Source organism: Nelumbo lutea, chromosome 1, assembly GCF_056320005.1.
Source record: "Nelumbo lutea isolate HS-2025 chromosome 1, American lotus-T2T, whole genome shotgun sequence".
NCBI lineage: Eukaryota > Viridiplantae > Streptophyta > Magnoliopsida > Proteales > Nelumbonaceae > Nelumbo > Nelumbo lutea.
Window position 1 is genome coordinate 124,973,203 of NC_142684.1, and position 23,904 is coordinate 124,997,106.

General features: G+C 41.3%; 2 protein-coding genes across 3 annotated transcripts in view; one reads left to right on the forward strand and one right to left on the reverse strand.

Annotated features, from left to right (window-relative positions):
- The window catches only part of LOC148877345 (casein kinase II subunit alpha-2), a 38,176-nt gene extending 21,647 nt beyond the window's left edge, over positions 1–16,529 (reverse strand). For both annotated transcript variants that reach the window (XM_088985291.1, XM_088985283.1), the window contains exons 1-3: positions 16,388–16,529; positions 14,408–14,537; positions 5–199 (exon numbers count right to left, since the gene is read on the reverse strand). In XM_088985291.1, coding sequence (XP_088841417.1) covers positions 5–199; positions 14,408–14,537; positions 16,388–16,473 — 411 coding nt within the window. In that variant the 5' untranslated portion in view covers positions 16,474–16,529. The remainder of the gene's footprint in view (positions 1–4; positions 200–14,407; positions 14,538–16,387) is intronic.
- Positions 16,530–16,732: 203 nt separating this feature from the next.
- LOC148877346 (uncharacterized) lies at positions 16,733–18,058 on the forward strand. Its single transcript, XM_088985303.1, has 2 exons — positions 16,733–16,868; positions 17,679–18,058. The coding sequence occupies exons 1-2, from the start codon at positions 16,839–16,841 to the stop codon at positions 17,994–17,996; spliced, it is 348 nt and encodes a 115-aa protein (XP_088841429.1). The 5' UTR covers positions 16,733–16,838; the 3' UTR covers positions 17,997–18,058.
- The last annotated feature ends 5,846 nt before the right edge of the window (positions 18,059–23,904 follow it).

Below are 23,904 nucleotides of genomic sequence, written 5' to 3' on the forward strand. Positions count from 1 at the left end.
AAACCTTAAGGAGTTCGTATATATAGTAGCGAATGTCATAATCTGTCAGCGTGGGGTACAAAATTTTAAAATCCGTACTGTTCACATATTCAAATATCAAGCTAGGAGTCTTTGAGTGTTGATCTCTGACAACATCAAGCAACTTCACAATGTTTGTGCCACCACAGAGATTCTGAAGTATTTTTATCTCCCTCTTTATCTGCACACAAGGACCAATATAAATAATGTCATTGTGTTGTATTATTGAGGTAAATTGATCAAAAGATTTACATTAGAAGATATAAAGCAATGCTCATAAAGCAAGATGGTTACTTCATAGAAATTTATTACATAAGGCAAGAATGTCATGTAAAAAGGAAATTCCCAAAAGAAATTCACACAAAATATCAAAAAGATTAACAAGCCAAATATTGTGTACATGCTCATAAAGTACAATGACCCAGGGTGCTCTCTTCTGAAGAAAAGGGAACTAAGAAGCTGTCATTGAACCATTGTAGTTTTGGGGTCTTGAATGTTGTTCTCATTTCTGTTCTATTAAAAAAAACATTTTTATACCAAATTAAAATTAGAACATTGCCTTTTTGGTTTTCTTTTCCATTCTTTTTTTTTTTTTTTGTGGAGGGGGGGGACAAGTTGTCATTAAAAAATGAAGTTTTTTACATATTAAAATGTTGATCCACAACGTTATTTGGTGCATAGCATGTCAAACAGCATTTTACAAAATAATATAGACTTTTGACATGGTAAAATCTAGCCACCAACATTTTCTGACTTCCTTATTACCAATGATCTGTGGGCATGGATGTGAGTACTGTATTTTGACATAGAGATGGAACATAGCACATGGAAAGCCCCCAATTTAAATAAACATGGAAAAACGCATTTATGCATAAATATACACATAAAATAAGTACTTATGCTTATGTGCCCATGCACTTTGTGCTTTACCAATTCTAATGAAAGAATAAATGTAACGAGTTGCAATACAAACTTTGTATGACAAACCTTTGTTTGCATTTCATAAGTATAAGTAGAAACATCCACCTTAGTGAATCTCCCAATTTACTTCTTTTCAGTATTTAGGATGCCGCAAAGGGAGGTAATGAAAGTAGAGAAATTGATGAGGGACTTTTTGTGAGAGCCTGGAGAGGGAAGGAATGATCATTTGGTAAGATGGGAATTAATATGCAAGAAAAGGGAGTAAGGGGGTCTAGGATTGGGTAACCTAGGGAAGAAAAATTTAGCCCTTTCAGGTAAGTGGCTTTGGAGATGGCCTTTGGAGGAGGAAAGACTTTGGCACAAAGTTGTAGAGAGTATTCATGGAGCAGAAGGCAATGGTTGAGATGCTGGCATTTCTCGGAGGGCCACGTTGAACTCCCCTTGGAAGGCAATCTATGGTGTTCTTCCACAATTCTTAAATTTAATCAGGTATGGTGTATGTACTGGGGATAGGGTTCTTTTCTGGGAGGACTTACGGATTGGAAATTTAACCCTCAAGGATCTTTTTCCGCCTTTGTATTCCCTCTCTCGCTTTAAAAGTGAACCTGTTCAATGATTTGCTCATTTTCCTCATCTTCTAGTTTCAGTTGGAATTTGGGTTTCAGGAGAGATTTAAGAGATTCTGAGCTTGACCAGACAACACAGTTACTTTGCTTGCTTGGTTCTTGGACCCTTCTAAACCGGATGCTCATATTTGGTCCCCTAACCCTTCAGGCACTTTCTCTTGCGCCTCCTTTTTCTCTTCCTTTTGCTCTGTCCCTAGCTCTCAGCCTTTCCTGTAAAGAGGTCTAGTCTAAACCTGCTCCCCCTAAAGTGGGAGGCCTCTCTTGAAAAACTACACACTTTGGACAACCTACAAAGACCTTGTCTAAGTATTTCCCCCAACTGGTGTGTCCTCTGCAAAGCAAGTGGAGAAAGGTGTTACCATTTACTAATATCTTGTCACTTTGTTGTAGGTCTCTGGGAAAAGCTTCTTAATCTCTTTGGATGCAGGTGGACAATGCCAACGCAGGTTAGCAATCTATTTGAGCCTACAACCTTCAGGAGGCCTAAGAAAATAGGTAAAGTCTTGTGGAGGTGTGCTAGGGCTGCACTGGTTTGGACTGTTTGGGAAGAAAGAAATGCCAGGATCTTTGATGAGAAGGAGAGGAACGAGATCATTATATGGGATTGCTTAATTAATAGAGCCATTAATTGGGTAAAGACCCTGGAACTATTTTCTTCATTCTCCTTTGGAGATTTATGGAGAAATTGGGAAGCGGTTGCCAAAAGCTCTAGTACAAGACTTAAACCATTAGCAGAATGGAAACCTCCTCAAGAGGGTATCATTAAGCTCAACTTTGATGGCAGCAGTTTAGGCAATCCAGGTCCTTCGGGTGTCGGGGGAGTGTTTAAAAATACTGAGGGACTAATCATTGCTTTATACTCTGGCCCTATATGAGTAGGAAACTCAGTCAATGCAGAAATTCAAGCAGCGCTACAAGGAGTTTAATTTTGCCAAGGAACTGGACTGTGAACAGTTGTTAATTGAAGGTGATTCCAAGTTGGTGATCCAGTGGTTAAAAGAACCAGAAACAGCAGCCTGGTCCTATAAAGGAGCTTTACGAAGATTCAAATGGCTAACTACAAACATGTCAGTCCAATTCCAATGGGAAAGAAGATCAGCAAATGGGTTAGCAGATTCATTAGTTAAACAAGGGGTGCATAGGAATCAGATGTTTTGGGCTAAACTGTAATATTTGCTTTAATCTTAGGCTGCATCTTGTGCTTCATCTTGGGAATATTCTCTCGTATCTTTTATGCTTTTAATCTATTAATAAATTCACTCATTATTCATCAAAAAAAAAATCCGGATGTGCCCAACTATGTTCATCACATCTTGGCATGAGTGTCAAGTTGTCGAGTATTCAACATGCCAGAAACATACAAGGAGGTATCCTAAATAATAATAGCTTTTTATATAACATATAGGCATTTCATGTTGGGCATCATGGAGATCTGGTTACCAGATTAGAGAAGTGTGATTTTTGTATCCAGAATGAACACACTATTCCATTGGTTTCCTGGTTTGGCAAACTCTTAAGCTGATCGTCTCCAGAGAGAATGTCATGAGAAGTGATCTATTTTGAGGTATAGTGTTACCAAGTGGATGACATTTTTAGCATATTTTATACAGGGTACTCAAATAAGATCAATGTCAGGTGTAGATTCTTTTTATTACAAGTGTTGGGACTTGCATCTTTTTGTTACCTACAATGCAATTTTTCTAATCAAGACATTGCCTACAAATTTTTTTTTTTTGATGAATCATTGCCTACAAAGAATTGGAGACACATGATTCTTCATTTCTTGATAGGTAGAGTTCAGATTTCAAACTTAGTGCAGAGGTTTGGGCATCACAAACAAGCAGGTAAATACACAAGAGCTGGAGAGAGAGAGAGAGAGAGAAAGAGTATGATGGTATGCAGAAACATAAAATAGCCATAATCACAGTTAACTGCTTAATATTACAGTGGTAGTGAATGTAATTGTAAATCCAAGTAAACTGCCCAATGAGTGGATTCCCACTTGGATCGACTCTTACATCTTAGGTGAAAAACAGGTTGATATAATGATTTTAACCATCTACTATATGCTCTTTATAGACTACAGACTGTTCATCACTGCCCATCCAAGAAATATAGGGTTAAGAGCCATTTATATGGTAACAACTCAGGCTGACAAGCATGAGAAAGTAGGTTTGAGTCTGAGAGTGGCCACCATGTGCAAGAAAATGCCAAAGGTTAGGTCTGTATCCAATTGAAATCCGCCCCTCCTGAGACCTCAGATGGCCAGGACCAAAATTGGGTTATGGCCCCTTATACAATAAATATAAGGTTAATTCCAATTGGTCGTGTAGTGGTCATGCAAGTCTCATGGTCCTCAATAGGGCCAAAATTGTGCACTTTGAGTTTGCAAATTTTTCCTATCATACATGTTCACCATGACTTTTTCTTTCACATGATGGTAAGTGTTGAGATTTTAGTAGCTTTTGTTTTATTTTTAAATTAGTGTTATTGGGCCCAAGGCCCAACAGTTCTATGTTTGCTTTTTTATGTTATTAACAGCAGCCACCCTATTAAGGGCGCATTAGACATTACACTTCCTTTTATTTAATGAGTATATAAGCTATTGAGTGGGGTGGCTAAATGGGATGATTGGCTTCTCCCATCTCTTCTTCTCATTCTTCTCTCCTCTTCTGTCCAAGAAACCTTTTTCTTTCTTCCTTTTTTTCTGTTATAAACCAGATTGCTTACAAGGGAAAAAAGATGAAGCAGGAAAGAAGGGACAAGGGGCACAAACAAGGAATTTTCCCAAACAACTAACAAACTCAAAGCCATAGTATAAACAGAAATCCAACCCCCCCCCCTCAGGTCAGTACTAATCCCTCAAAATTGAACAATGAGAGGCACAAAACAAGTGTAATAGTAAGAGCAAAGCTTTTTCAATAAATATAAAAGATGTTATTAGGAAAGAGAGCAGAAAAGACCAACTATGTCAAGGAGGGAAAAAGTCCACATTTGCAACCCCCTCTCCACCCCCCCACCCCACCCAAAAAAAAAGTTGCAAAATTTAAAAGAATTCCATATGAATATAATTCACATTATACAAGCATATTCCAAGATCTAGGTTAGAGGTGTAAACGATATTCGAAAATCCGAGTTTGAATTCGAGATTCAACGTAATTGAATCGAATCAGGACTATTCGAATATCATTGACGATCAAATTCAAATAAAATATTTTTATCGATTAATTAATCGAATCGAATTCAAAAAGGAGTCGATTTGATTCAACAATATATATACGTATATAAATTATATATATACAATCGATATTAGCGATGCAATTATATTCACATTAAATAAATATATTAAATTATTAATATATTATTTTGTTGGAGTACAACGAATGATGACTTTTAAAAATTCTCTTTGTAATATTATTTTAATAATAAGAATTAAATGAAGAAAGAGAGGCTATGGTGATTTTTGGAACAAACAAAGTAATATTTTTTATTTTTTATCAAAAGGCCCATATCTCATTAATTATTTTGTACTTCCTTTCATTTCAATCACTTTTAATTTACTATTCATCTTTCTTCTTCCTCAGTTCTTCCTCTGCAACATTTCTTCTTCACAGCTTCTCTTGTTTTGGTCCATTGCAACTTGTAAGTTTTAATCTTAACCTCCGTTTCTACACTCCTTTTTTTAGTTTTTACATACAATTGCTTTTTATTCTTTATTTCTTAGTTGTTTTCTCTTTCTTCCTCTCTCCCTATCTCTTGTTTTCTTTCCCTGTTGATGTTACATAGCGCATGAACATGGTGGACAATCTCTCCATTGCAGACCACACTAATGGCATCGCTTATTGCAGTGACATCAAATAGATGGCTATGGTTCAAAAAAAAATTTTAATTTGTTTTTTCATTATTTTTGGAAAGTTAGATCGACGGGGAATAAAAAAACCTTCAAACCAAGTTTCTTCTTCCTCCCCTGGTGAAGAGATTGGCATTAAAAATGTATTTTGAATTTGAATCGAATTCGAATATTTGATTTTTTAGACAAATTCGAATTCAGTGTATTGCTTTAAGAAACCGCCAGAAATTGAACCGAATTCGAATATTCATCTATTTAATCGGTTTCAAATTCAAACCAAGCCTGATTTGATTCGAATTTGCTCCATTTACACCCCTAATCTAGGTCTAGGAACTTGAAGCTGAACTACAAACAAAGGAGTTGACATGATTCATCAAAAAGGTGGAGTGATAACAAGAGGCATAAAAATCAGTAACATTGTTGGAATACCATCTCATTTTTTTTCCTTTCCCCTGCATATGGGGTTCTACTTTGAAATGTTCTCCCATACTAAATTGGAATTCATCAAGCAAACTGCATGACAAAGCTATGTCTTATAGAAGACACGTTATGGGAGAAGTGAGATACTTGGCTAGGGAGTTGAGGACCACTTTCAACTGAATTAAGAGATCGGCCAATGGTTTGGGGTGATGCTTTGGCCAGGCCAGGGGTTAATATAAACCAGTTTATTGCAGGAAACTACCAGCAGGGAAGGAGATGGTGGAAAGGTTCATGCAGGTAGATAGATGGAATAGAACACTGAAAGTCAAAGCCAAGGAATTCCTGTTTGAAGAGATGAGAATCAGAAGGCTGTTTAGTCTGAAGATTAGAGAGGCTAAGAAGGCCATGGTGCTGATGGAAGAACTGGGAGCAATTGAATGGCTCAGGGATTTTGTACTTGAGGCAAGCAACCTATCTGGAAAGAGCTAGATACAGAAAAAGGAAAAAGGCATGTGATAGAATGCAAGCAGAATACCAAAGGATCATTCATTGCCTTATATGAATTCTTTGGTCAAGGAAAGAAGCAGTTGGTGTGTTTACCGCAAGGAAGGAAGAGTCACGGGTGGAAGGAAGTAGCCAGTTTGCTTGGTGAGTTCTTGCTCCTGTTACTTGAGGCAAGCAACCTATCTGGAAAGAGCTCGATACAGAAAAAGGAAAAAGGTATGTGATAAAATGCAAGCAGAATACCAATACCAAAGGATCATTCATTGCCTTGTATGAATTCTTTGGTCAAGGGAAGAAGCAGTTGGTGTGCTTCCCGAAAGGAAGGAAGAGTCACGGGTGGAAGGAAGTAGCCAGTTTGCTTGGTGTGTTCTTGCTCCTGTTAAAAGCAGAACAAGTAGAGCCTTCGACAGATTTGAAGGTAAATGAGAATACTGTCAACAGGATGAGACTCTCTGAGAGAAACTGCAACATGATGGAGACCTCGGAGAAGGAATTTACAGTCCTGGGGAAGACAGATGGGACAAATAAAATGATAACTCATATTGGAATGGAGAGCTGGGGAAAGACGTTTGTGGTTGAAGCTTCAGAGCCTTCATCTAACTGGAGGAAAATTGCAGAAATAATATTGCGGAGGCTGGAATTGAAGGATCCTATTATCATTATCCCCTTTCAAAAGTGTAAAGCCTCATTGGAGATGAATGTAGCTGAAGGTCTAGTTAGAACCTTGAACATTCAGTTGAATGGAGTAGCAGTTACTGTTTTGAAATGGTGTCCTTTATCCAACACAAAATCCTTTGGAGTTGAGGATGACATAATCGTTAGAGTGCTGGGATTGTCATTCCATTTGTGGAAGGAAGAGATATATAAGGTGTTAGCTTCTTTATGTGAGGCTCGTCTAGATGGTTTCTTTGATCATAACCTCCACTCGGTCACCCTGAAGTTGAGTGGAGTGAAACCTGAAGACATTCCAAGAAGAGTTCAGGTAGTAGTAGAAGGCTACACATACCCTGTATGGTTAGCGATCTCCCCTGAAGCACAACTGTGGAAAGAGGGTATAAGGGAGGAAGACGAAGAGGAGGAGGTGGCAGCTTTACGTGGGGTGCAGGATAAGAAGCTTAGCACAAATTTAGCTAAACAAAATTTGAAAAATCAGAAAGGAAATGAGGAAGGTGGTTGTTCAAGACTTCAAGTAGGCTGGGAACAGAGGAAGGAAGGATAAGTAGCAGATCTTTTATTCAGGCTTTGACAGATGGGCTTGATGGTAGTACTGCAAGTAAGGTCTTTCATGTAATGGAAAGGTGAACAAAGTGGGAAACAGACAGGAGTTGGACTGGTCTAGGAAATCAATCCAAGAAACCTCAGTTCAGAACCCCAGACGTGCTCCCTCTAGTATTCACGTGGCAAATAAGGCACATTGGAGAAACACATGCCTCTTTAAAGAGGCATGTGACAAGGCAAGTTGGGGAGTTGATGGACAATAACAATGGTCCATCATCTTCCCCATCGAGTAAAGGTCGACCGACACCCCTCTCTTGCAACCAGGCGGCGTCTTCGACTTGGGTATGGGTTACCAGAAAAGAAAAAACGGCTTGTTCTCCAGAGAGGCACAATCCGAAGTTTAAGAAGCAGCTCTCCAAGCTCCAGGTGCCGGTGGTAGCGGATTTGGCAGATTCTAGTGAAGATGAAAGTGAAGCAGAATTGTTTGAGTCCTCAAATATTGGTAGCATTGAGGAAAACGGAATGTTATCTCTGATAGAGGAGGAGAGTTTCCATACAGAGCTTCTGTTTATTGAAGAAAATATACCAGAGAAGGAAGGCCAGGTCGATGATGTACAAAATTTGGAACTTGCTGCAATTAAGAGTAGTGATCAGTGATTTAAAAGGCGCGCCTAGGCGCACAGGCGAGGCGCATTTTGGGGTATGCGCCTCGCCCAGGTCCTAGGCGCACCTCTTTCAAAGGCGTGTGCCTGATGCGCCTTGCACCTCAGCCCAGGCGTGCGCTTTTTTAAAATTTTGCGCTTCTTGCTTTTTTTTTTAGTTTAACGATTGGCAGAGCGGAGAGAACCCCCTATTTGCTTATGTTGTTCATTCATTCACTGCAAATAAAATATCTTCTTAAAAGGCAATGAAAGTTGTAAACTCATTATTTTTTATGTGAGAAATAAGAATTTCAGGCCCTAACATAGACTTGTTCGGGCTTGCCTCGAGGGGCGTGCTACAAAGGCGATTCATAAAATCAAGAATGCAATATGTTTTACATCACATTAACTACTTGAAGCAATGCATTTAAGGAAAAAAAGAGATTGTGGATTTTACATGATTGAAAACGTTCTATATGTTTGCTTTTATTTTTAAATTTTCATTTGAATACACTTTACATGTTATGTTTATGTATTTTAATTTTAGATAATAGGTTTTTTAAATCATTTATTTTAAAATTTAAGTTTATATTTTTATTAACATTATGTTTAATATTTTTTAAATTTTTTGCTTTTTTTATTTTTTGGAATTTTCTGACTTTTTTTAATTTTTAGCTTTTTTTTGTAATTTTGCGCCTTTCTTAAAAAGGCGCATGCCTCGCCTTGCGCCTTGTGCCTGAGGCACAAATTGGCCCTTGCGCTTTTTTTGCGCCTTGCACTTTTAAAACACTGGTAGTGATACATTGCAGACATTGGCAGCTTCAGCTGAGACTGACAAGTTTGCCTCTCTCAACAAGGAAGACTCTAAGTCAGACTCACAAACTGGAGTCATGTAGGTTGATGTCAACTCCATGTTCTGGACAAAATTTGAATGCATTGAGTAGGAGAGAACAGGGAGAAGGACCTTCCACTATCAGTTGTTTTTCGGCCCTCAACTCTACTGTTCAACCGCTCTGCTTTAAGGAAAGGGCCCCCAAGTCGATACCTGATGGAACTCCTTTTCTAGTTTCAGTGAATCCTTGCGGTCTCCCAACTCCAGGTATCCTTGTCAATTCGTTTTTCGGTACTGATTGTGTCCCTGTGCTTGTTACAGATACTTATGCTACTATAACTGTTTCCCAACCAGTTGGAAAAGATGGATGTGGAGATATCAAGGAGGGATTAGAGGTAGACAGGGAGTCTAGAAGGACTTCTTTAGATGAAGATGAGGCTGATAAGATTTGGAGTCTGATTTGGAATGAGTTGGAGGGGCTTAAAAGAAAGGAGATGGAACAAGAAAGCAGGGACAACTTGATGTTGCCAGAAAGGAAAGGAGAAAACTCAGGGACTAAAGGTGGTGGCGTTCTGGAGGATGGGCAGAACCAGGAAAGAGAAGAAGCAAATAAGGTGTAGGTTTATAATAGGAAGAGTGAAGAAAAAAAGAAAAGAAGGAAAAAGAGATCAGATGTTGAGGGTGATTTAGAATTCAGTGGTAGGGGTGATAGACGGAGAAACCCAAATTAGGGGAAAGCAGACTTAAAAGGGTTTTAGTGAAGCTGGTGTTATGAAGATAGTCAGTTGGAATGTAAGACGTTTGGGGAGTGCGAGGAAAAGGCAAGCAATAAAAGATTTGCTGAGAAGAGAAAATCTAGACATTGTAATGCTACAAGAAAAAAAAAATCTCAGAAATGGAAGGGCATTTGATCCACAGTGTTTGGGGTTCAAGAAGTCTTAGATGGTCTTATAGTCCTTGTGGGGCTTCAGGCAGAATTTTGACAATTTGGAAAGACAACGTGGTGGAGTCAATGGAGGAGTTAACTGGAAGGTTATCAGTTTCTGTGAAATTCCAGAACTTAGGGGATGGATTTATTTGGGATCTCACCAATGTCTATGGTCCCAATAGATATCGGGAGAGGAATGAGATGTGGGAGGACCTATTTGCCATCAGGGGCCTTTGGGAGGGGCCGTGGTGTGTGGCCAGGGATTTCAATATGATTAGGTTCTCCAATGAAACAAACAACCCTAACCAACAGGTGACCACTAATATGAGAAGGTTTAATGATTTTACAGAGGGATGTAAACTGAAGGAACTTACTTTGTTGCATGCCCGTTTTACTCGGTCCAACTTTTCGTGAAATCCCCAATTGCTCAGAATTGGACAGATTTCTCTTCAATGAAGCCATGGAATCACATGAAGAAAACCTGGTGTCTAAAGCCTTACCTAGAGTCACATCTGACTACTGTCCTATTAAGTTAGGTCAAGAAACCTCAAAGAGGCCCCACCCCTCAAATTTGAAAACATGTGGCTTACACAACCAGATTTTGTGCAGAAAGTGGAGGGCTGGTGGAAGGAGGAATTAGGGGGGGTATATTGGAAAGGTGTGAAATTTCATAAGAAATTAAAGAGGTTGAGAAAGAAAATCAAGGAATGGAACAGGGATCACTTTGATAGAGGAGTTAGATGAGAAGGAAGCCCAAGGGACCCTGGTAGGAGAGGAAAGAGAACTGAGGTGTAGGATCAAGAAAGAGTTGGAAGAAGTCTTCTTAAGGGAAGAGATCAGTTGGAGACAAAAATCAAGATGCAAGTGGTTAAAAGAAGGTGATGGTAACATTAAATTTTTCCATACTTTGGCAAATGGGAGGAGGAGGAAAATTTTGTGGCCAAATTGGAGACAAAAGGGCAAGAGATAACAAACCAAGATGAAATTGCCAAGATTTTTGTGGACCACTTCAAATCAATTTATGGGAGACCCTTGGAAGACTTTGAATGGCCCCAAGTCGAGACTGAAGTAGCACACTGGCTGGAAAGAGACTTTGAAGAAGAGGAAATAAGGATGTCAGTGTTCTCAATGAGCAGATCGAAAGCCTTGGGGCCAGATGGCTTTACTATGGCTTTCTACCAAGACTGTTGGGACATTGTAAAAGTTGATCTTTATGAAGTCTTCTTTGAATTTGCAGAGAGGTGTTTTGTGACTCAAAGGATGAATGCAACCTTTCTTGCCCTTATTCCAAAGAAGACTGATGCTAGCCATCCAAAGGAGTTTAGATCCATCAGCTTAGTAACAAGCATCTACAAGATCTTAGCTAAGGTTCTTTTGAGATTAAAAGCAGCTCTTCTAGCCATACTTAGTCAAAATCAGAGGGCATTCGCCCAAGGGAGACAAATAACTGATCAGATTCCTATTGCGAATGAATGTGTGGAAGATATGAAGAGATCGTGGAAAAAAGGTTTTGTGTGCAAATTGGATTTGGAGAAAGCCTATGATTTGGTAGACTGGACAGTCCTTGTTGGGATAATGAAAAATTATGGGTTTGGGGATAGATGGTGTAAGTGGATTTTTGGTTGTATTAATTCATGTCACTATTCTATCCTAATCAATGGGCTGTCGGAGATTTCTTTCCAACTTGTCAGGGTTAAAAGGATGGTGATCCTCTTTCACCTTTTCTTTTCACCTTAGTAGCTGATGTGTTTAGTAGAATGATCTCAAATGGGGAGAATGAAATGAAAGGGTGGAAGGTCGGAAGGAATATGGTTTCAGTAACACATTTGCAATTTGCAGATGATATCATAATCATCTGTGAAGGGGAAAGGCAAGGTGTAGTAAGGAACATAAAGGAGGTGGTGAGTAAGTTTGGGCTTGTTTCTAACCTAAAATTCAACCTTGAGAAAAGTTGTGTAGTGAGGATCAACTTGGAGGAAGGGGAACTAAACTCTGTTGCAAACACCTTAGAGTGCTCCATAGCTAGTTGGACCTTGACCCACCTTGGCCTTTCTTTAGGAGCAAATCCTAAAGAAAAGTAGATTTTGGAATCCAGCTATCGAAAGGTGTGCAAAGAAGCTGGCTACCTGGAAGAGAAATTATGTATCATTGGACAAAAGAATTACTCTGATCAAATTCACTCTTGCCAACAACCAACCTACTTTTTTTTTTGTCAGTTTTTAGGATTCCCCAAAAGGAGGTGAAAATTTTGAAAAAACCATGAGAGATTTCCTTTGAGAGTCAAGTGATGGAAAGAAAGATCATTTGGTTAAATGGGAAGTTGTGTGTAGAAGCAATTCAAGAGGGTGGGTTGGGTATTTGAAATATAGATAAAAGGAATTCGGCTTTGTTAGAGAAATGGATATGGAGGTGGCCGAGGAAAGGGATAGGTTGTGGCATGAAGTCATTGCTAGCATACATGGGAGGTTAGGAAACAGTTGGGATGCAGGAGTATCTAACAAGGCTACACTGACCTCTCCGTGGAAATCCATCCACCGCACTTTACCTCTTTTACTTCTATCAGGCATGATGTTTGCTCTGGGATCTCTGTTAAATTTTGGGAGGATACATGAATCAGCTCTTGCCCGTTGAAAGATCTTTTTCCTGCTTTATATTCGGTTTCCTTGTATAAAAATGAGATTGTGTCAAATTTTATTGTTCCTCCAGTACTCCTTGTGGGCCTCAATTGGGATTTTGGTTTCCGTAGAGGTCTAAGAGATAGTGAAATCTCAGCTTGCTCAAATCTGTTACAAATCCTTCAAAATGTTATTTTGGACCCTGATAAGCCTGATAAATGTATTTGGGCTCCCCACCCTAAGGGTCCATTCTCCTATGCATCTTTTTTGTTCAAGACTCTTTGCATTCCATCAAGTCATCCTTCTTTTCCCTTTAAAGAGTTCTGGTGTAGACACATTCCACCCAAAGTAAGAGCTTTGTGTTGGGAAGTAGTGCACAGGAAGATTAACACATTGGATACATTACAAAAGAGAGTGCCTAATTCTTGTCTCTCTCCTAACTAGTGTATCTTATGTAAATCCAATACTGAGAGTTGCTATCTCATACTGATCTCTTGTCCCTTTGTTGCAGAGATTTGGCTTTTGTTTTTTTCTTTGTTTGGGTGTAGGTGGACCTCACCATCAGAGGTCAACATGCTTTTCGATCCTTCCATGTTTACTCTGCCAAAAAAAGGGGAAGGACAATGTGGAGATGTGTTAGAGCAGCCTTGGTGTGGACTATTTGGGGAGAGAGGAATGCTAAAATATTTTTAGAAAAAGAGAGGAGTAAAGAAGTTGTTAGGGATTGTGTAATGGTAAGGGTGATCCATTGGATAAAGACTCTAGAATTGTTCTCCCAATTGTCCTTTGATGATGTCTGGAGGAGCTGGGAAGCAATTGACAAAAGTTCATTTAGAAAGGAAAGTGTGGAGATGCATTGGATACCTCCAACTGAGGGTTTTGTGAAACTGAACTTTGACAGGAGCAGTCAAGGTAATCCAGGCCCATCAGGTATTGGAGGGGTTTTAAGAGATTCAGAAGGTCAAACTGTAGCTCTATTCTCAGGCCCTGTGGGTTTGGGTGACTCTCTCAAAGCAGAGTTGCTTGCAGCAGTACAAGGAGTGCAGATTGCAAATGAGCTACAGATAGCAAATGTGGTAATAGAAGGGGATTCAGAAGTGGTGGTGGGGTGGCTAAACGACCCAGACTCTATAATCTGGTGCTACAGGAATGAAATGAAGAAGTTTAAGTGGCTCACTAGAAACATGAATCTCAGGATACAATGGGTCAGGAGATCAGCAAATGGGATGGCGGATGCATTGGCTAAGCAAGGGGTGAATAAGGATAATTTGTTTTGGGCTCAGTTGTAATTCTTCCTTGCTTTTTATAGAGAGGTAGCACCTTGTGCCTCTCTAAGGGATGCTTGTAAAGTCTTACCTTAAAGTTTAATAAAAAATTCTGTTTATTCATCAAAAAAAAAAAAACACAAACCAGTTCTATTGGGGTTTGTCTTACAAGAAATCTGAGCATAATACATAAGCAAAAGAGTTAGAAAACAGTGGGTTAGGTAGAAGGAAGTAGCCTATACTTTAAAGGGGTGATTGGCACAATTTTAATTGCATCACATTCTTTATCTCATACATCAATTCTGATTAGTTGATAAAAAAAAAATGTTTTATAAATTATGCAGCTAACATAAACTGCACAGCATACACATCGAGAGAGAGAGAGAGAGAGAATGCATAGAATACAATATTATTTTGTAAGATTATATAGAAGCCACTGAAGAAATAGCCATAGTTAGGATCTTAAAATCAAAGAAACATATCAAGATTATAAAAAGCAACCTCCATTTGAAGCACAACAAAGTTCCTCAAATGGGCAGGTAGAAAGGAACACAGTGTGTAAAAACGACCTTCTTTTTCTTGACAGGTTTAAGGATCTTGATGACACAGCGTTCATTGCTAGTGGTGTTTATTCCTTCAAAAACTTCACTGTATTTACCCCTTCCAACTTTCCGAACAACCTCATAGTCATCCTGATCACTGAGCAGAAAATCAAAATTCAGTTAGTAGTATGTAGAACTAACACCAATAACTTAGTTTTCTTTTAATCTCCAAAACAAGGACAGCAATTTTTTTCACTAAAGTAAAGACATTTGTCCATCCACAACCTACCACAAGAGGTAATCTTCATAAGAAAATCATTGCATTACTTACTAAAGTAACTTGTGCAGGATGAGCAATTCTTTCTTATCCATTCAAGAAATCATTAATAGTTTCTGTGAATCATAGACATGTTCACTTTCATTTAGGTTATGTTTAAGGAAAATTGGAATTGACAAGTAATTGTAATTGTCAATTTTGTAGATCTGCAGGCTCGTTGGTTTGGTCCATTCCAACAGCAGAGAAGAATGTCATCCACTGTTACTGATCAAAAAATAAGAAATCTTCCCATAGGTTTTTTTAAATTCCAGCGGAACTGAAGAACAGAATTCAAATACAAAACCAATCATTCAGTTGAAACACAGCCTTATTACCTTTTCAGCAGTACCTTCAGTCTACAGTTTTGGTTAGATTCATGCTTAGTGGTAAACGCACTCAAGGTTTACCACAGCTGGAGGCATGATATGCACCATACCTCTTCATCAGGTCAAACAAGGTTTTTTAGATCCATTATGCTTCTTCATTTATTTTATGAGGATCATTGTGCTTCCTTCAGATTTTCAGAACCAATTGCATGAACTAAACAGTAGTTGGACAACAAGGATCAAACAATTCTACTAATTCCTGTCTCGACAACAATCTAAGATAGTAAATCTAATAGGAGTGATGCTCATAAATATTCATCATTATTTTGATTGGCAAACTACTTGCTAAACTAAAGTATCAGATAACTCTTTTCTAATTTTTCCTCTACCCAATGTCATCATTAATGATGAAAAAGACCAATACTGAACCTATAATCTTTCTAGGTAAAAGAGATGCAAATTAGAATCTTCTCGGTGGTCAGTTTTTAAGGATTGAACTCATTGAACTATTGACCATTTTGAATGAGTTGTAGGAGAAACCATGTCATTCTTGGTAAGATGGCACTAGCAGGACCCAAAAGGGGTTAAACTCTTCCACCCCGACTAAACTCTCAACCGTAACCGAGTTAAGTTAAATTCAACTGTTCTAAGCCGGTAGAAGCATATATGGTTAACCACAACGTGACGTAGAATTGTGATTTTCTTTCTTATCAAGTTAACTGGAGAATAGAGGTAGTCAGAAAGAGATTCTATGTGGTTAAACCAAGTTTTATGTAATAAGGATTCCAAGTACTGAAGATTGAAGCCAAACCACCAAGTTCTATTGGTAGCTAATGTAGCTTATGGGAAACCGCTGTCCTCAGTGGCGATAATACTCCAAATATTAAGATAAAAGTTCTGCTAAGTTCCCCGTTCAGTAAAACAAACCACGTTTATTAAGTAGTAAAATTTATAGTAGACAGGACGAAAACCCAAGAGATTGGGGAAAAAAAGAACACTGTAGCTAACTTCAATAGCATGAGTTTAGAAGACCACCCAGCGCTCACCCATTTGCGAGAGCCCAGAGCATCTCTTCGCAAACAGAATTTACAAGAATCTATACAACAAATTTAACAATAAGGGTTGCAATTCCAGGGAAAAAGCATCTGATCGATTAAGTTTTTTCTCATTCCTGTTGGTTAATACTTCCTCTCTGGGACGAAAAGAAAAGGGAAACCAACTTATAAAGAAGTGCAAGCACCTACCCTTGATTTTTATATGAAATGGAAAGAAAATATAAAATAAAGTAGGAATGAAAAAGCTTGCACGGAAAGCGCATCAACCAGACAATAAAACCGAAACAGGGAGAGATATTAGGGCCTTTACCCCCACTGGACGGTCAGAGACTCGTAATCCCAATACTCTTTGGGGCGGAGAACATTGATATCTACATAGACTCGAGCCTTGGACATGGTGAAGGAGGTTCAACGGCCGACCTCAACGACGTCGATTTTCTAGTAGGTGCTGATATTCGCTGTAATTGTAGTAACAAATTCGATATCGGGGCGAACCAGACGAGGTGAAGGAGGAGAAGAGGCGCAAGTTAGAAAGCTGCGGTAGCGGCGCGTAGAACGCCACCAGCGTGCCCGCTGGCTAGAGCCGGAACGCAGGATTATAAGCATCTTGCGTTCATGTATTAGTATTGAATTATCAATTCACCATCCCCGCCGTCCCGTCCCTTGCACCATTTTTACATTTTACTACCAAACAAAAGAAGCTGCTTCGGCTTGTTCCCCCGCGAAATCTCAATCGAATTTAACACAAGGCTGTGGAAACGATGCAAATGGAGTCTAAATCTCGGTGCAGGGTAAATTCATTGCACGATGATGATAATGATAATAGGGATTGAACCATTCAAAATAGAGTATAATTAGGATATTAATTCATTTTATTTTTGCATTTTAGCCATTTCTATCTTTACTAATAATAATTTTTATTTTTCAAACATATTTTTATTTAATATAAAGAATATATAATATTAATGTATGTTTAAATTTTCTATAAAATTATATATTTTTATTTTTTATTATTTAATTTATGAGATAATAAAAATTATTTATTTAACAAGAGAAAATGCAATTCCAATATATTGTTTGAATATTGGTTTTTAATATTGTGGTCAAATCACTTATATTTATATATATATATCATTTATATATAATATATGTTATTTATTATTTATTTATAAATATGTTATTTGTATTGCATTTTTGTAAACTTCTTTCATGATGAAAATAGTTGAAAAAACACTTATATTTTTTTGTTTTTCTTTACTTCAACTATTCTATTTTCTTTTCCTTTAAATAATTTATTATTTTTTAAAATTAAATCAGGTCGTATCAGATTTGAATATCCAACACATTGATCGAATTCAGATTTGAATCAATATTTATGAGATCCGATCAGATCTTCAAATTGAATCAAATTTAAAAATACCCTTATTCAAATATGATCCGATCTATTTGCATCCCTATCAAACCATTCGCCTACAATAACCTAGCTAATTAAACCATTAAACCATTTAACATGGTTAGTGGGGTCATGTGTTAGACATTAATTCTCTTTATTTTTTATCATAATTTTTATCCCATTTCTATCATTAATGAAAATTGTTCAGGGATTGAAGCAAGAGATTACGGAGCTTAAGGCAGGGTGGGAGAGGTTGAGGCAAGAGGTTGCCGAGGAAGCAGTTGACCGGTACAAAGCATCGGAGGAGATGAAGTTGCACATGGATGAGTACGACGAGACTTCCTTCGTGACTGGATTCAACGTCTTCCGACGAAGGATCCTTCACCACCATCCAGAGCTGGTCGAGGAGTCGCAAGGCTGGGGTGCTTTCAATCTAGATACTCCACAAGGTTCCGCTGAAGGAGCCGATGAAGAGGCTGAGGTCGAAGCTGTTGATGGGGCTACTGATTCTATTGTCATGGATTGAGCGACTTTTTCTTCTCTTTTTTTTTTTTGGCTAGCTCAGTATGCTGAGCCTTAAACGATGTAACGGACCATCTTAAGTTGAATATCAATTGTTTGTGTTGACTACATATATGCATCCTACTATTATTGTTATTCTTGCTTGTGCATTTTTCTTCCAACCGAAGCATGGCCGGCTAGGCTATTGCTCGTGCCGAATTGGGCTATGCCTTAGTGTTTTGCTACTTGTATGATTGCCTTCCATTGACCGAGGCATGGCTGGCCGAGAGCGGTTCAAGCAGGGATGTGCCTTGAGCGTCCTCTTCATAATGCATATTTCTTTTGTTGGTCGGGGCATGGTCGGTCAGGCCATGCCTCGGTTCCCCCAGTCTTCCGCTAACCGAGGTGTGGTTGTTCGAGATCTTTCAGTTCCCGAGCTCTCAGCCATGAGATGCTCAGTTTCTGGTCTCGGAAGCCTTTGGGGCCCTTCTCAGGCTAGTCACCAGTTGTGCGGAGTTCCACAACCGCCCTCAAGCCTTGGTAGGCAGGGGCAACCTTTCTCCATGTTTAGGCTCAGTCGTGGTCAGCTGAGTCGTGTAGCTTAGTCGACGATGCGCTACCGATCAGGGCGTTATAGGCTTGGTCATTCTAGGGTCGACAGAGTTGACTTGGTCGATGACTTGGCATGTGCATGTGTGGTGTGTGCGGTAGGCGTGTGTATGCCTACAGGTTGGAGCTATAGCTTGAGAAAAGATATTTTTATTGCTTGCAAATGTATTGGTAATACATCCTGAGATTTTTTGAGTCTATAAGTGCTTGGCCCGAGGACCCTAGTGACTCTAAATGGCCCTTCCTAGTTCAGTCCAAGCTTGCCTTCTCCTGGTGCGAGGACAATGACTCTGCGTAGGACAAAGTTGTCTGTCTTGAATTCGCATCTTCTGACCTTGGAATCATAGTGCTTTGCCATCTTCTGTTGTTGTGCGACCATCTTTACATGTGCTCAGTCCCGAGCTTCCTCTACTAGGTCCAACTCTGTGCGTAGATCTTCGTCATTCTGCCCCTCGTTGAATAGTTCGGTCCGAAGGGTTGGGGAACCTATCTCCATGGGGATCATGGCCTCGGCCCCGTAGGTCAAGCTAAAAGGGGTCTCTCTGGTGGCAATCCGCGGGGTCGTCCTATAGGCCCATAGAATGATCGGCAGCTCCTCAACCCACCTTCCCTTGGCTTGATCTAGGCGTGTTCAGGCCATGTAGTAGGGTGCAGTTGGTTACTTCGGTCTATCGTTGCTCTGGGGTCAGTGCACTGCGGTAGTCAGGTGATTGATCCTCAGGTCGTCACAAAGGGCGTTTAACTTCTTGTCGGTGAATTTTGTTATGTTCTGTTCTTTGTGATGAGCATGCACGAGATACCAAAGCGGCAGACAATTCCCTTCCAGAGGAAATTTCAAGCATTATGGGCGGTGATGCATGCCAGAGCTTTGGCTTCCACCCACTTCATTAAGTAGTCTACTACTACAAGAAGGAACTTCTTCTGTGCACCGTGGTGGGGAAGGGGCCGAGGATGTCCATTCCCCCTTGGGCGAACGGCCATGGGCTAGTGATCAGCTTCAGAGGGGCAGTTATCGCACTTCTCCATTGGAGTGATGCTGGCAACTATCGCACTTCTGCATTGTCAGCCAGAAGTAGCCCTACCGGAGTGCCTTATGGGCCAATGTGCGCGTGTTGGGGTGATCTCCGCAAATGCCTTCATGTATCTCCCTAAGGACGTAGTCTGCTTCGACTGGGGGGAGGCACTTCAGGTATGGAAGAGTGTGGGAACGACGATAGAGTTGACCCTATATTAGGCAATATCGGTCCTCTGTGTTGGAGCTTCTTCGCTTCTACTCGATCTTCTGGGAGAGTGGCCTCTCGAAGATACTCAATTATGGGGTCCATTTAAGATTGGCCATGTTGCACTAGGAGGACGAGGAGGGTTGTTGGTGCGATGCTCGGCTGGGCCAGTGTATCTAGCCGAACAGTTGAATCAAGGTTGGTTTGCAGCGAGCTAGCCACTTTAGAAAGGGCATAGGCTCAGGCATTCTTGGCTCGAGGGATCTACTGAATATTGAAGTTTTCGAGTTGTTGAATGTGCTCCTGCACCTTTTCTAGGTAGCTTGCCATTGAGGGGGTCCGAGCCTTGAACTGGTCATAGATTTGGTTGACCACAAGCTACGAGTCACTGAAGGTCTCGATTCTTCGGGCCCTAAGGTCCAAGGCAAGGCGGAGCCCATCAATCAAAGCCTCATACTCGGCCTCGTTGTTGGATGCCTTGAACTCGAACCTGAGGGCGTGTCCCAACACTACATCATCTAGTCCGAGGAGGATGAGGTTGGTGCCACTACCCTGCTGGTTTGACGAGCCATCTACATGGAGAGTCAATAATGGGGGCAGTGGGGCCAGTTCCTTGGTGGTAAATGTACATTCTGCGATGAAATCTACCAATGATTGGGCTTTGATCGTCGATCGGAGTGTATACTCGATGTCGAATTTGCTTAGCTCCACATTCCACTTGACTAGGTGGCTGGATACTTCCAACCTTTGTAGTATCTACTTAAGGGGTTGGTTGGTAAGTACTCGGGTTTTCTGGTGGTTGTGACGAAGGCCAAGGCTAACTTTTTTAGGTTGGCGTACCGAGTCTCTACGATGTTGAGGAATTTGCTGGTGTAGTAGATCGACCACTATACCCGATCTTCTTCTTTAATCAGTACTGAGCTGACGACCTCATCTCCAACCGAGAGGTAGAGAAATAGCTTGTCCCTTGGGTTCGGCTTAGTTAGGAGGGGCGGGGAGATCAGGTATTGCTTCAGCTCCTGGAAAAGACTGCTTACATTCTTTTGTCCAATGGAAATCCTTTGGCTGTTTGAGGGCTTTGAAGAAAGGGAGGCACCAATCCGTGGACTTGGACATAAATCTGCCAAGGGCGGCTATTCTCCTAGTGAGTCGCTGCACCTCTTTATGGGTTCGGGGGGATCGCATGTCAAGGATGACCTTTATCTTCTCTAAATTTGCCTTGATTCCTCTCTGTGTTACCATGAACCCCAGGAACTTACCGAAGCCGACCCCAAAAGCGCACTTGGTCGGGTTTAACTTCATCTTGTATATTCTGAGTGTGTCAAATACTTTGCGAAGGTCGGCCAAGTGGTGTTCAGCCTTTTTTCTCTTCACGAGCATATCGTCAACATATGCCTCTACATTCCAGCCAAGCCACTCTTTGAATACCTCATTCACCAGCCGCTGATAAGTGGCACCAGCATTTTTTAGGCCGAAGGACATTACCTTGTAGCAGTATAGACCACAATCAGTGATGAAAGTCATTCGCTTATGGTCGTCTGGGTGCATCCGAATTTGGTTGTATCCTAAGAAGGCATCTCTGAAGCTCAACAACTCATGTCCCGTTGTTGCATCGACGAGTTGGTCGATCCTTGGCAAGGGGAAGCTGTCTTTGGGACAGGCCTTATTCAAGTCGGTGAAGTTGATGCAGATTCTCCACTTTCCATTGGCCTTTTTCACCATTACTACATTGGCCAGCCAATCGGGGTACTTAACTTCCTGAATGAAGCTGGCGTCGAGCAGTTTCTGTACTTCATCAGCGATCACTTGCCACCGCTCTGTGGCAAAGTTCCTCTTCTTCTACTTCACAGGTCGGTAACGGAAGTCGACGTTCAGCCGATGTGTGACAACTTTGGGTTCGATCCCGGGCATGTCTGCTGCCGACCAAGCGAAAACGTTTGCATTTTTCCTCAATAGTTGCACAAGTTTTTCTCGGAGGTGGTTGTCTAGTAGGGAGCCAACTTGGACTGTCTTTTTGGGATCTTCTTCGAAGAGTGGGATCTAGATGAGGTCTTCCATAGGCTGGCCGCACTGTGCCTTCACCTCGTCAATAGGTAATAGGCCTCCACCATCAGCGTCTTGGCGGTTGGACGTGGTCCTCGGTAGGAGAGCTGATAATAGTGTCGCGTTGTTCTCTAGTCTTCGTGTGCCACTCCTATGCCATATTTGGTTGGAAATTTTGTGGCGAGGTGGTATGTTGAGACTATGGCCAGCAAGGCGTTGAGGGTCGGCCTACCGAGGATCACGTTGCAGGAGGAGGGGCAATGCATCACAATGAAGTCTACCATGGCCGTCGTAGTGACATCGCCATCTCCGATCAAGAGGAGGGAGTTATTCTCCCAGTGGGCTAGAGGGACTCTCCAAAAAATCCTATCAAGGGAGTGTTGGCTGGTGTTAGCCACTCTCTGTCGATGCTGATCTTTTCGAATACATCTTCGAACAATACATCGACAAACCTTCCTGTGTCGACTACGATCTGCTGCAACTCGAAGTTGGCCACTTCGGCCATGACGACCAAGGCGTCGTCGTGCGGTGTCTGGACCCCTCAGAGGTTATTGTCAATGAAGGTGATAGATGTGTTGTGCCTCTTCCCGTGACCTCGGTCGTTGATCTCGCACAATCGAGCATATCTTTTTCGACCCAAGCTACTTTCCCCTTCGGCAGCGGCTCCTCCTGATATGATGTGGATGACACCTGTTGGGGGCCTTGGGGCGACGGTTGTCAAGCTTCATCCGCTCTTCGTTCCTCTTGGGTTGGCTTATCACTTCTAGCTCGGGCATGGCTCAGATCTGAGCTACATATGCCATTCCCGCAGAATATCAAATGAGGTGTCCGCTGCTCGAGAAGATGGCCATTGATGCTCAGCCCGGTGAGCTATGCGTTTATGAACCCAACTTGGAGGCAGAGCTGAGGTTCCCATTGAGTGAGGGGTTCGTCGAGGTGTAGGGTGTTGCCAGTGTAGCTAATGTCAAACTCCTTTAGGTTCTTGCTTCGCCTTATGTCCTTCTGTGCTGTTCGCGATATCGAACTAACCCTGGGGATGGTTAGCTTTATGCTCCAGCTAAAACACCACCAGTAGGGGTACTATTACTTCTCTAATAGGCAGAATATCCAATCGTTGGTTGGGTCCTCTTCTTCTATGAAGCACTGGAAGGAGTCATTCTCTTTGTGCACATTCCCGGGGGTCTCCCTTTTCCTGCCAAGCTGTGGGAGCCGAGGACGACTGTATCGTAGCCTCAATGGTCGGTGCTCACTTGGGAGGAGAGGTCGGCCCTGAGCATGATCCACGAAATTATGTTATCGCATACACATGCTCGGAGATGCATATGCTCGCCGGGCTAATGGAGAGGGTGGCCGGTCTGTTACTTTTATTATTTGTTCGCCAAGTTATCATTCCCTTGCTCACTTTCTACTTATCTTGGGTATCCTATGTTGCAGGTATAAGTATGGCCAGCGAGGAAGAGATTGTTCGTCGGATGAAGGCACTTCGACAGAGGCAGGGGCGAGCTGGTACACAACTGGAGGCTCGTCCCAAGAAAGAAGAGCGGCATGATCATGGATAGGGCGACTCATCGACAAAGGAGAGTTCGGTAGTGGGAGACCGAGGAGGACGATGTTGTCATGATTGACCTTAAAGGGGTTCGTCGTCCTATAGGTGCATCGGGAACTAAAGCGGGCAACAGCTCAGGTTTGCACCTGCTGTGGTGGTCGGTTCGCGCTGATGATAACTTGGAGACGCTTGGGGTTCCCAAGCAGTTGCTGTGGGGGATCATGACTATATCGATAGCTTAGGAGTTAGTCGGGGTTAACAGCGGAGCCTTAGAGTGTGCTCTTCTCCGGTCAGCTACCCAAGTGAGTTCCTTTCTTACCCTTTGAGTTTTTGCCTCCCTTCTTTTTTGTACACTAATCATCTTTTTCTTGCAGAACGCTTGTGCGGCAGTCACATTGGTTGATCGTCTTTGTGACCTTCGAATCGTACGAGCGGGAACACTCAGAATATCTGCATTAAAAGGCTCAACTGGTTGCGCTCCAGGCTATCGGGGAGAGGTTGGTCGTGCGAGAGGT

Bases quoted from the DNA above. Each gene is read 5' to 3' on its own strand.
- LOC148877346 (XM_088985303.1), top strand. From the start codon at position 16,839: ATGCAAATGGAGTCTAAATCTCGGTGCAGG. The intron at 16,869-17,678 runs GTAAATTCATTG...AAAATTGTTCAG, and splicing joins AGTCTAAATCTCGGTGCAGG to GGATTGAAGCAAGAGATTAC.